The sequence below is a fragment of the Bactrocera tryoni genome, chromosome 3, assembly GCF_016617805.1.
Source record: "Bactrocera tryoni isolate S06 chromosome 3, CSIRO_BtryS06_freeze2, whole genome shotgun sequence".
In the NCBI taxonomy this organism is placed as follows: Eukaryota; Metazoa; Arthropoda; class Insecta; order Diptera; family Tephritidae; genus Bactrocera; species Bactrocera tryoni.
In genome coordinates, this window is record NC_052501.1 from 35103063 (window position 1) to 35114925 (window position 11863).

Genomic DNA, 11863 nt, shown 5'->3' on the forward strand with positions numbered 1-11863 from the left:
CTCAATCCCCACGCTCCCTTAACCTCCCATCTAACGCTGAAAGCCCTACTTGCTGCCTCATTCCCACGCGTCACGTCAATGTTGCTCACGCCCACAGGTCCATCGAACGTATACCATTCGCTCGGCTCATTCAAAATGTGGATGCTATTAGCCACCACCCATTCGCCTAATGCATCGCCTTGACTGTGGCTTTGGTATCCAGACGAATGCCGGGATACCTTACTAAACCACATCGCGGACGAGGCATTCGCATCCAGCCCAAGGATAAATGGGCTACAACTCGCAAGTAGTAGGAGCTTATCCATGTAGTCCAGGTAGGGCTCTAGGGCCTCGCAATATTTACAATATAAACTAGCGACAATCAACCTGCGAACTCTGCTTCTACAGCTACACATACACCCAGTTGTGAAGAATCCACAACTACGCAATTGTAGCGTGGATCATTCACAACTATTGCGGCGTTAGCTCTAAGGTCCGTGAAGACCTTAAAACCTCTAGGAAGACCCCGAACCACCCCTTTGGTGGCGTAGGGTCCTGGAGTAGAGCGATACCACACCCACCCACAACCATGCAACCCCCCAACTCGCACATCTCGGCATAAGAGCCCTGACAGTTGAGCTGGATGATTCCACCCTTCAGTGTCTGGCGAGGGCGCCCTCAACAATGCCACAATAGATAGGGCAGACCGGGCTGAAATCCTGGAGGTTCAGCCGGAGTAGTTCCTCCATGAATTCTTGATGGGGATTCTCCGTATGGACCCCCTGGATCACCACCCGACGACCCAACTTCCGGTTGACAGTCACGTCCAACCCCACCTCCTCGAATTTCTTGTTATTCGCCACTCTCTCCTTCTCTAAAACAGAGAGAGTGCGAATAACCACCTCCCTTAATTGGTTTGACTTCGTGGACCCACGTGAGAGATCCACTTCCTTGACCACTTTTTTAATTACCTCCTTAGAGGAAGTTTCAGGCCCGTTACTCCTGACAGCGACCGACTACGTCTCCACAGGCTTCGGCGTCACCTGTGTGATTGCTTCCAGCACAGGTGCTGGAGGCGCAGGCATCGGTGCCGACGGAGCCGGCATTGACTTGCTCGGCGCCGAAGAGGAGTGTCTGCCACAACTTCCGCCCTCTTGACGCGGCGACCCCAAACTCGGCTTACTCCGCGGTGGGGACCTTAACGCTCCCATCGCTTCCCCCTCACCACCCGTCGTGGAATCATCCACCACCGTAGAAGTGGCGGATTCTCCGCTTCCAGCGAGGGTCTTCGTCCTCCTTTTCCGTCCAGGAGGAATCTCGCTTCCCGACAATCCTTTCAGTCAAACTGATCGTTGGCTAAACATTTCGCTATTACGACCGTTGGTCCTCACAAGAGTCGCAATCTCCAACGCTGGACAGATGCTTGCACCCTTTGGGCAATCCTGTCCAGATTCTCCTTACACTGAGCCAACTAAACGCCAGATGCTCAGCACAGAACTACTGGCAGGCAGGCCAGTCAGCAAGAATGCCAACAACACGGTGCTACACTGGAACCGTGTGAAGCTTCCGCCAATAACAACAACGTGCATGACCACGTTGCCCGTATATTGGTAGTAATAAAAAAAGACTACTCACCCGTATATTACGCCGAGTCAGTACACAAAATTGTACAAAGAATGTGTACCCGCACAAATCACTCGCAATAACCCTCACACCCAACGATCGCACAAACAATTTAACCGACCGCTACGTACACGCGCCAGGCAATAACGGTGCCAGCTAAAACGCGTAAACAAATTACCGCACAAAAGAGAATCGCAAAATATCGCAGAAAAAACACTTCTAAATCAGAACGATGCGCACGCATGTCTATCCGCGTCGACAGTCAACTAACGAATGAAAGAGGGATCCTATTGTAATCCGGAGTGTAGTGATCTGACATGTCTGCAGCTTCCTCGTCTGCGTTTCACAGCTTCCAAATTTTCACGCCATCGACTGCAATATTAAGGTCAAGTCTGTACTCCTTCGCTCAGTTTTGAATATGGTTGCCGTGGATTTAGTGGAGCAGAGACTTAGGCTCCGTACAGCGAGAAAGGTCGGAGAGATACCCGTTTACTTTTGAGAACATGTCATCGATTCCATTGCCCAACGTCATTATCGTGGTGATAGAAATTCCCTCTGGTGGTTGAGAGAACTTCGAAATATAGAAATTAAACAGCAATGGGGAGAGGACGCCACTCTACGTAACCATTTTTTTGATTCTTCTCAATTTCTCAGTGCCAAAGGCTTTTGACAAGCCCACGCTACGTCCTCTCGCAGGGTAGTTATTGGTTAAGACTATGAACTATCTAGGCGTCGGGAGTAGCAAGGCCTAAAGTGTCTTCACTACTGGGGAAAGGAGAGTTATCGGGCCATAGAACTTCCCTTTGTGGGCGGGATTCCCAGGTTTCAGCAGGGGCCGATTTTCCACACATCGGGTATTTGAAGAGTAGTCAGCAACAGATTGAGGACTTTGGTGAGGAAACTTACTCCCGTCGGCGAAGGTGCTTTATCATCAGGGCCAATGGATTTGGAGGGTTATACTTTATTGATGACACTCCGAATCTCCTCATCGGTGAAAGTAAGTGGTGCGTAGTCTTTTGGCATTTAGCGCAGCCGTCGGATAACACATCCTTTGGCTTTGTCTACCGAAGGGTGTAGTGTAAATTGCTGGCTAAAATAGCTCGCGTACTTCTTCGGGACCGAAGAGGCCTATTCATTGAATTTAATTTTAACTCGGTCATCATGTTTCTTCGGGTTAAACAAAGCCTTGACAGTAGTCTAAACCTTACTGACGCCGGTAAAAAGGTTCTCCAAATCGAGAACCCTTATACGGGGATCACAAGGATAGACAAGGCGTAAGGGTCGCATTCTTCCAGCCGGGATGAAGCGAGAAATAGCAGCTGCGATCACCTGGCGATTATATCCGTAGTTAGTTTGTTTTGTTAAAATTAACGAAGGTACGGCTGTCCACAGAAATAAAGTCGGGAGGTTTCTCGATCGAGATAATTAGGGGCAGATGCGAGAGTTATAAGCCATAGGTTATGTTGTGTTATTTATCGGACCACTACTACCGATGATAATATCGGTCGAGCTATTATGGGTGCCTATAATTCTGGCGAGGACTTTGTTATTCGTTGTGCAGAATTCGAATCGTCTATCTGTTCCACCAGCTGCATCTCCCTATGATAATTTGGCATGCAGGAATCGTGATGCGCGTTAAAGTCGCCTAATATCAAACGGTTTTCACCACTAAGTAGCGCACCTATGTTCGGGGGATATCTTGTAGTATTACTGCGGTCGATATCGCCATCGACAGAACGATATTGCATATTGTTTTCCCTCCACCATTGTCTCACTCGCGATCCTTACGTAGGACTTTGAAACCTGCATAACTCAGAAGATCTGAGCGGCTGTTTTACTTGGTTTCTTGGACCGCAGCTATCGATACACGTTTCCTAACTATCTTCTCGATCTTACTTTGGAATCCATTGCATTTGAATTTTAGAACTCTATTTTGTCGCGAGTGTCCGTGGGTGGTCCTGGGGATGAGGGGGCACCGTGTAGGTGGGGATTGTTACAGGGACGTCGTCGCACCGTAATATTGGTTGGCGACTTTGTGCAGATTGTACAGTCGTAGAGGCTAATGTCGCAGTAGTGCGTTGACAGCATGAGGCCACGTTACCCGTGGTCCACTCCCAGTGTGTCATAAGACCTGAGCATGTCTTAATATGGCTCCCTCCATCCACAATTCCCACGACAGCCGGTTCTACGCACCGGAATTGACTCGGTTTTCATCCGACCAAGGGCTGTTTTTTCGGCGATCTAAAAAAAAAATGGCTCCATCCCCTGCATGTATTGCAGCTAACTGAGGAAGGATGCGGAGCAACCCTTCATGACGACAAACTTAATTTAGAACTCACCGATCCCAAAGAGGTTAGATTTCCTAAAAAACAGATCTTGGCCGGATAAAATCATGCTTTACACAAGCGTGGTTATCAAAGAAAAGCTAATTTGCCTATAAAAACGTCTTTATTAAGCACTTCTAATTGCATTGATAATTCACAAAATATTAGCACATTTCAAATAAAAAATGCACAAAAAAGAAATTCCCCTTAATTTGTACTATTTACAATTGCTCTGAGCAGCACTCTGCAGTGCCTGTACGATTTCGTTTGAAAATGTAAGCACAAAGTTTTAAAGCTATGCGCTCGGCTCGGCTTCAAGCAAGTTAATTTTTACAAAAGATAAATTTTTGAGCTGCATCGAGAAGTGCCCTCCTTATTAATACTCTTAAGACTAACTTTTACATGGCTCTTCCTGCTATTTATATTAACTAATGTGTTTACTTATTACTAGTTTGTTGAAATAAAATATTTTGTTGCTTATACCATGTTCAGACCGACACTTAATCACACGATTTCGGCTGTTGAATGGATTATCCCACTAATCTTAAAAATTTATCAAGATTTCGCCATACAAAAATGACAGTTCCAAATCACTTCATTGAAATGATTTGAAACTGATCCACGCTAAATCTCTCTGTGCGACTCTGACTTTGCGCAATCTACTTGTCAGCACTGGAAATCTGTTACATTATCACAGCTGATTTAGACACTACAAAGGGGAAAAAATGTAAACAAACAAATTTTTTTAAAGCAATGAATCTAATTTCATCTGAAAATCGACTTAACAAATGAAAAAATGCATCCATTATTTCTATTATATGCAAAATATTTAAAAAAGCCGTCTTTTTATTTCAAAATACTATATGACAATCTTTTCTTTTGATAAATATTAAGCGATGTGAGTTCTTGAATGACAATAACAGCTGTTTTTTGATCTTTCTAACGGCGGTGAGAACACTGTTGGGTTATGAAATGCTTAAGTATAATCTAATCTTTTAAATTTTCGGTCTGAACATGGTATTAGATACATTTCCTTTGTTCTGAGATTAGGTTGTTTTGATATTTTTTGTTAAGGATATTTTGATAAAATAATATTATAAGGAATATATTCCTTAATTCGCGTCCACTCTGTAGACACCCTAAGAAAATCAGTTCTGGTAGCGCTCTGCGTAACAAACTTATGATTTTATCGATACCAAACTTGCAGGGCGAGTTATCTAAAAAAATTTCGCAAAAATGTATGTCAGAATAGAAATACCGGAAACTTATCTCCAGGATTGCACAGTAAAGTCTGTAAATTTTCCAGGGAAAGTGTATTAAATTCACTGTTGCTATTTATTGCTGTAATTCAGTTTAAGAACTTCATTGCATATGTATGTAGCAATGAAGCTGGTCATACAGTTTAGCAAAAATATGTATTACTTATTTATTTATAAAAAATGTATTCTTAAGATACCATATTACATATTACATGTTGCTACTACGTAATTTTTTCTCTTTTAAATAGAGAAGTAATATTTGGATGTGCTTAATAGATTTACATTTTTTCAATCTCCACTCAAGCATTTTATTTTCTCTATTATTGTATTACCCTTAATTATTGAAAAATGTTTTCAAGCATATTAATGTTTTTGATTGGTACAAAAATATATATTTATGGGTTTCATATAGTCTCATAAAGTTATAGTTATAACGAACCGAAAACAGCGCGTTGAGAATTGCAATTGCGTAACTAATTTTTGTATGATATCCAGCAACAATTTTATTAAGCAAGCCTAAAAATGTATGACTTTATCATGGGTTATGACAGTTTTTAAATCCCTTAAATGTAAATCTTATAAATCTGAATATTGATGAACTTCACTACCAAAAATAATGCGAATTATATGGAAAAAAGTAGCAAGTCAACCCTGTCATCAACGTGGCACTGGAAAGACGAAGGGAGGCATATCTTTCGTTCACGACGAGTTTCTCGTTCACTTTGTTCAAGTCTGTTGGCGGATCAGCATAGACTTCAGTGATTTCTCGATTCAGTTTATTTGAAAAGTAAGTTATAATTTTGATACAAATGAAGTGAAGTGCATTCTATTTAACAAATGTGTATCTGGATTGGTGGATGGTGCAAAAATATTTGATTGTTTATTAGTAAACAAAAGAATAGTTGTGCATTTAATATGGGAGATAATTTCTTTTAAAATTAGGAATCGTAAATCGGTGTGCAATAGGTTTACACAGCAACAAAGAGTGCGTTTGTCAAGTAGTGAAGTAAAAGTGGTAAAAAAAAAAAAAAAATTTAAACACGTGGCATTAAAATGTGCTGCAATTTTACGAAAATCGTGAAATTGTACCACTACTTTGATGTCGACAACGCCCATTTTGTATTATATAGGTGATGAAATTGTGAAATTCAAATGCACTTAGTAATAAAATCGTGTTGCGTATGAAATTGCGCACATATATGTACCAATTAAAGTCATCGACGAGGGTTAGGAGTTCCGTACATATATTTCTCTATTACTGAAAATTACAAAATGGCGACCATTGAACTGTGGTTGTTTTTATATAGGTTGCTTAAACATGAGAAGTGCCACATTTCGTAGTAAGTTACTATAATGCATTTTCAAAAGTTTGGCATGAAAATGTATGTATTATAGTTGTTAAACGCAAAAGTTAAGATTAAAAGCCGGTCGGGGTTTTCGTAAAGTGGAACGATTTTTGTTTCCAAGATGGCCGCCATGCCAGAAAATGTGAAGAGTCGGGATGTAGTCGTGGATTACTGGCAATTTTTATTTAGCCGAAGCAATAGTTACGAACCGAAGTCGCCATTTTTTCATCCCACCTTTCGTTTATTTAAACCGGCATTCTTCAATTTGTATGTTAATAAATAAGCACAAATGGAAAAACTTCGTATTATCTTTTCTAAAATGGTTAATCAAATTCTTCCTGATGCACATTTGTTAATCGAATGAGTACTTTAAAATATAAATGTAATCTTTTCCTAGTGTTTTTTTTATGATGACTTCTATCAGTTCTGCTACTGAGTATCTTTGACGATAAAAAAAATACCAAAAAAAGCACTGATAAAAGCTAGGAAACGAATACATAAATTTAAAACAGAGACCAATTTGCAAAATTTTATGACTATATATTTTTAATTGTTGCATGATTTGCCCTCGCATACTTTTTCTAATGTAATACGTCTTAACACATTTAAAGTTGAATCAGAATTCCAAAGCAAGCATGGCAAAATAACCTCAATTTCTGGCATGTGTAGCGACATGTGAAAGACCACGTTGTCCGATTGAGGTTATGTTGCACAGTAAAACGAAAGCATTCGTGTTGACGCCGGAAACTTAATATTGTCGGTTTTCCCCCCCTCACACCATTGCTTTTTTGATGCTGTCGCTAATCTTAAACGGAAATTGTTATTTATATTTGAAAACAATAAATTTGCAAATTGCGTTTGAAATAAATAAAATTTTTTCTTGATTATTTAGCATATTCAACAATTAACTTTAAAATTCCATCACACTTTGCTAACGAATTATATGTTTTCCCCTACTTTTATTTTCATCCTTTTCACCTGAAAACCTGCTTATCGTCCAATGAAACACCCAACCACGAATGTAACATTCCACTTCCCAATGTTTTTATGTTGCATTAGCTCATAAAAAAGGAAAATGGGTAAGGAGAAGGTTCATATTAATATCGTCGTTATTGGACACGTCGATTCTGGAAAGTCGACCACCACCGGTCACTTGATCTACAAATGCGGTGGTATCGACAAGCGTACAATTGAGAAGTTCGAGAAGGAAGCTCAGGAAATGGGCAAGGGTTCCTTCAAGTACGCCTGGGTTTTGGATAAATTGAAGGCCGAACGTGAGCGTGGTATCACCATCGATATCGCCTTGTGGAAGTTTGAAACCTCCAAATACTACGTCACCATCATCGACGCCCCTGGCCACAGAGATTTCATTAAAAACATGATCACTGGTACCTCACAGGCTGATTGTGCTGTGTTGATTGTCGCCGCTGGTACTGGTGAATTCGAAGCCGGTATCTCCAAGAACGGCCAGACTCGTGAGCATGCTCTTCTTGCTTTCACCCTTGGTGTGAAACAACTGATCGTTGGTGTCAACAAGATGGATTCGTCTGAACCACCATACAGTGAGGCTCGTTATGAGGAAATCAAGAAGGAAGTATCCTCATATATCAAGAAGATCGGTTACAACCCAGCTGCTGTTGCATTCGTGCCAATCTCTGGCTGGCATGGTGATAACATGTTGGAAGCATCCACCAACATGCCATGGTTCAAGGGATGGAAGGTCGAACGTAAGGAAGGTAATGCTGAAGGCAAGACACTTATCGATGCTCTTGATGCTATTTTGCCCCCATCTCGCCCAACCGACAAGGCCCTCCGTCTGCCACTCCAGGATGTGTACAAAATTGGTGGCATTGGAACAGTACCAGTCGGTCGTGTTGAAACTGGTGTACTGAAACCCGGTATGGTTGTTGTTTTCGCCCCAGCGAACATCACCACTGAAGTTAAGTCCGTCGAAATGCACCACGAAGCTTTGCCAGAGGCTGTTCCCGGTGACAACGTTGGTTTCAACGTTAAGAACGTTTCCGTTAAGGAATTGCGTCGTGGTTATGTCGCTGGTGATTCTAAGGCAAGCCCCCCTAAGGGTGCTGCTGATTTCACCGCCCAGGTTATTGTGTTGAACCACCCTGGTCAAATTGCCAACGGCTACACTCCAGTGTTGGATTGCCACACCGCTCACATTGCCTGCAAGTTCGCTGAAATTAAAGAAAAGGTTGATCGCCGTTCCGGTAAGACCACCGAAGAGAACCCCAAATTCATCAAATCTGGTGATGCTGCCATCGTTAACTTGGTGCCCTCCAAGCCATTGTGTGTTGAATCTTTCCAAGAATTCCCCCCATTGGGTCGTTTCGCTGTGCGTGATATGAGACAGACTGTTGCTGTCGGTGTCATCAAGAGTGTGAACTTCAAGGATGCCTCCGGTGGTAAAGTAACCAAGGCCGCCGAAAAGGCCACCAAGGGCAAGAAGTAGCTGCGTACTAACGACGATAAAGACCAACAGTTATTAATAAACAAAATCAATAGCAACAACAACAGCTTGATAAATTCCAAGTACGATAGTAACAATAGTCAAACCAACAGCAACAGTAAGGAAAACGGAGCGGTGTTCCAACTGAATTTAACATTAATGATTAATCAAAAGTTCCATTGCTTCCATCGGAAAGAGTTTCGTAGGAAACGAAAGTGTGCCTTCGGCGCTGTCAAAATATATACAATGTGGTAGGCACAAACACATAAACATGCACAATAGCCATTACACCTACACAAGACGGCAGAAATACGAAACATCTTTTTAAGCAAATCAGCATTTGTATCTTTAGTTTTATAATTACTTTTAATGTTTAATTATTTGTTGGAATTCATTCCATCTCTTCTCTGTAGCGTTTAAAGCACAATACTATTGCTTTTCTTAAGAACATTCAAAAGCATAATATAAATTGAACCACTATTTAAAAAAATAAAACCACAATTTTGTATTCTTTTTTTATAAAGAAAAAAAAAAAAACAAAAAAAAATTAATCGGATTGTATTCTATTTATACAGTGAAGGGAATTGGAATATTTGTTTAGTTCTTTTTAGTTAAATATATTTTTTTTTTGGTTGGCAGTATTATTGAGTTGGTGCTCCCTTCCTTTCCTTTTTATTTTACTTCCTGATTGAACAATGGCATTGCATTTAATTTCAACAGTACATTTTAACAGTAACATAGAGTACAAATACGAAGACGCAGTTTTATATAAAACGAAACACCTTACAACCAACGATCACAAAACAGATAAAACGATGCCCAGAAAAGTATTGTAAACCTAACAAAGTTGAATAAAATTTAATAAACGTCCCACTATGATGGATGGTAAAAAAGAAAACGTATTAAAAACTGCTTTGGAAAAGGTTTTTTTTTTTTTTAATTTTGATGTGTGGTTGTCCGAACAAATCTATTCCCCAGTTTGGTTTAGGTTTAATAGTAATATGCAAAACAAACCGGAGTATGGGAGCTTAATTGTTGATGTAACAGTAACAGAGTAATGTATAAGAATTAGGGGTGTCGATAACTGGTCACCTCGTAAGTCAGACGTAGCCCTTATGCAATTTTATCATCCCATACAGTAGCAAAATTTTTGTAGCCTAAAATCGTTACCGACATTCCAGGTGCATGCCCTAATATCGTAGTCCTTATTTCGTTTGTCATGGTCGTCATCAAAAGGGGGGTCACTCATCCGAGACTTGTTGCGTCTTTTCACTGGGGTGTTTTTTTACGTGGCGGGTCCCAAACCCAGCGCCAACCCTATGTAGGGGATGTTTCGCCTTCAAACGGATGTTCTTAGGCTACCCAGAGGATACTTGGTCAAAGACCGGAAGTCGTGAGCTGCTTGATCCTTATGTAAAAGAATCGTTTCTGGCCACTCCCAAGTGAATGGCGATCTACACATGACCCCATGACCTGCTACTGGAGAAAATAATTCGCGCTGCAGAACTTAATCGAGCAGGTACAATCTTTTATAAGAGTGTACAGCTGCTGGCGTATGCCGATGATATTGATATCATCGGCCTCAACATCCGCGCCGATAGTTCTGCTTTCTCCAGACTGGACAAGGAAGCAAAGCAAATGGGTCTGGCAGTGAACGAGGGCAAGACGAAATATCTCCTGTCATCAAACAAACAGTCGTCGCACTCGCGTCTTGGCTCCCACGTCAGTGTTGACAGTCATAACTTTGAAGTTGTAGATAGTTTCGTATATTTGGGAACCAGCGTAAACACCACCAACAATGTCAGCCTGGAACGCAGGATAACTCTTGCCAACTGGTGTTACTTCGGAGTAGGCAATTGAGAAGCAAAGTCCTCGATTTATTAATATGAGGAATGCACCGCGACCTTTGGTCTATTGTGAAAAAAAAATCCTCTCTCGACGAACAAAAACCAAACTCTATAAGTCACTCATAATTCGCGTCCTGCTATATGGTGCAGAGGCCTGGACCATGACAACAACTGATGTGTCGACGTTGCGAGTTTTCGAAAGAAAAGTTCTGCGAAAGATTTATGGCACGTTGGCCACGGCGAATATCGCATTCGATGGAACGATGAGCTGTAGGAGACATTGACATAGTTCAGCGAATTAAAAGACAGCGGCTACGCTGCCTAGGTCATATTGTCCGAATGGACGAAATCACTCCAGCTCTGAAAGTATTCGACGCAGTACCCGCCGGGGGGAGCAGAGGAAGAGGAAGACCTCCACTCCGTTGGAAGGACCAGGTGGAGAAGGACCTGGCTACGCTTGGAATATCCAATTGGCGCCATGTAGCGAAAAGAAGAAACGACTGGCGCGCTTTTGTTAACTCGGCTATAATCGCATAAGCGGTGTCTACGCCAATTAAGAAGAAGAATAAAATCGTTTCGGTATTTAAGTTTTTTTTAATAAATAAAACTACCGAATTAATCCTTTAAAAAACTTTCCATTTGGTACGTCAACTAAAATGCTCCAAAGAGGTTACCTTTAGTAGTTAATCCGTTTATTTTTAAATATACATATATACACAATAATAAAGGCAACATGAATTTGGAACTCATCCAAAATGGACGGTTACATGAGTCAAAATAGTTTTAATAAATATAAGGACTCTTGTGTACTACCGCAGTGATTGAAACTACAACAGCCCCATGTATACGGAATTGGAATGAGGTCTTTGTGTTATTGGCAGCAATCTGTTCTAATTAGATAAAATTCACATGTTGGCAGTATCTTTAAGGGGCTATACCAGTGTGACACTTGCAAAAAAAATTTTTTTGCTTTTTCGATAGTTTATATATTCAAAAATATCCTGTGAAATCGGCAAGGTCG

General features: G+C 41.1%; 1 protein-coding gene and 1 non-coding gene across 2 annotated transcripts; both read left to right on the top strand.

Moving 5' to 3' along the window:
* The first annotated feature begins 5874 nt into the window (after positions 1-5874).
* LOC120772763 (elongation factor 1-alpha 1) lies at positions 5875-9496 on the top strand. Its single transcript, XM_040101536.1, has 2 exons — positions 5875-5972; positions 7591-9496. Exon 2 carries the CDS (start codon positions 7607-7609, stop codon positions 8996-8998), a length of 1392 nt encoding a protein of 463 aa, XP_039957470.1. The 5' UTR covers positions 5875-5972; positions 7591-7606; the 3' UTR covers positions 8999-9496.
* On the top strand, positions 6934-7010 carry LOC120773144. The gene has a single exon (XR_005705127.1). It is a non-coding gene; the product is annotated as a small nucleolar RNA snR61/Z1/Z11 (small nucleolar RNA).
* Positions 9497-11863: the final 2367 nt, after the last annotated feature.

Coding starts and splice junctions, on each gene's coding strand:
- LOC120772763 (XM_040101536.1), top strand. CDS start 7,607: ATGGGTAAGGAGAAGGTTCATATTAATATCGTCGTTATTGGACACGTC.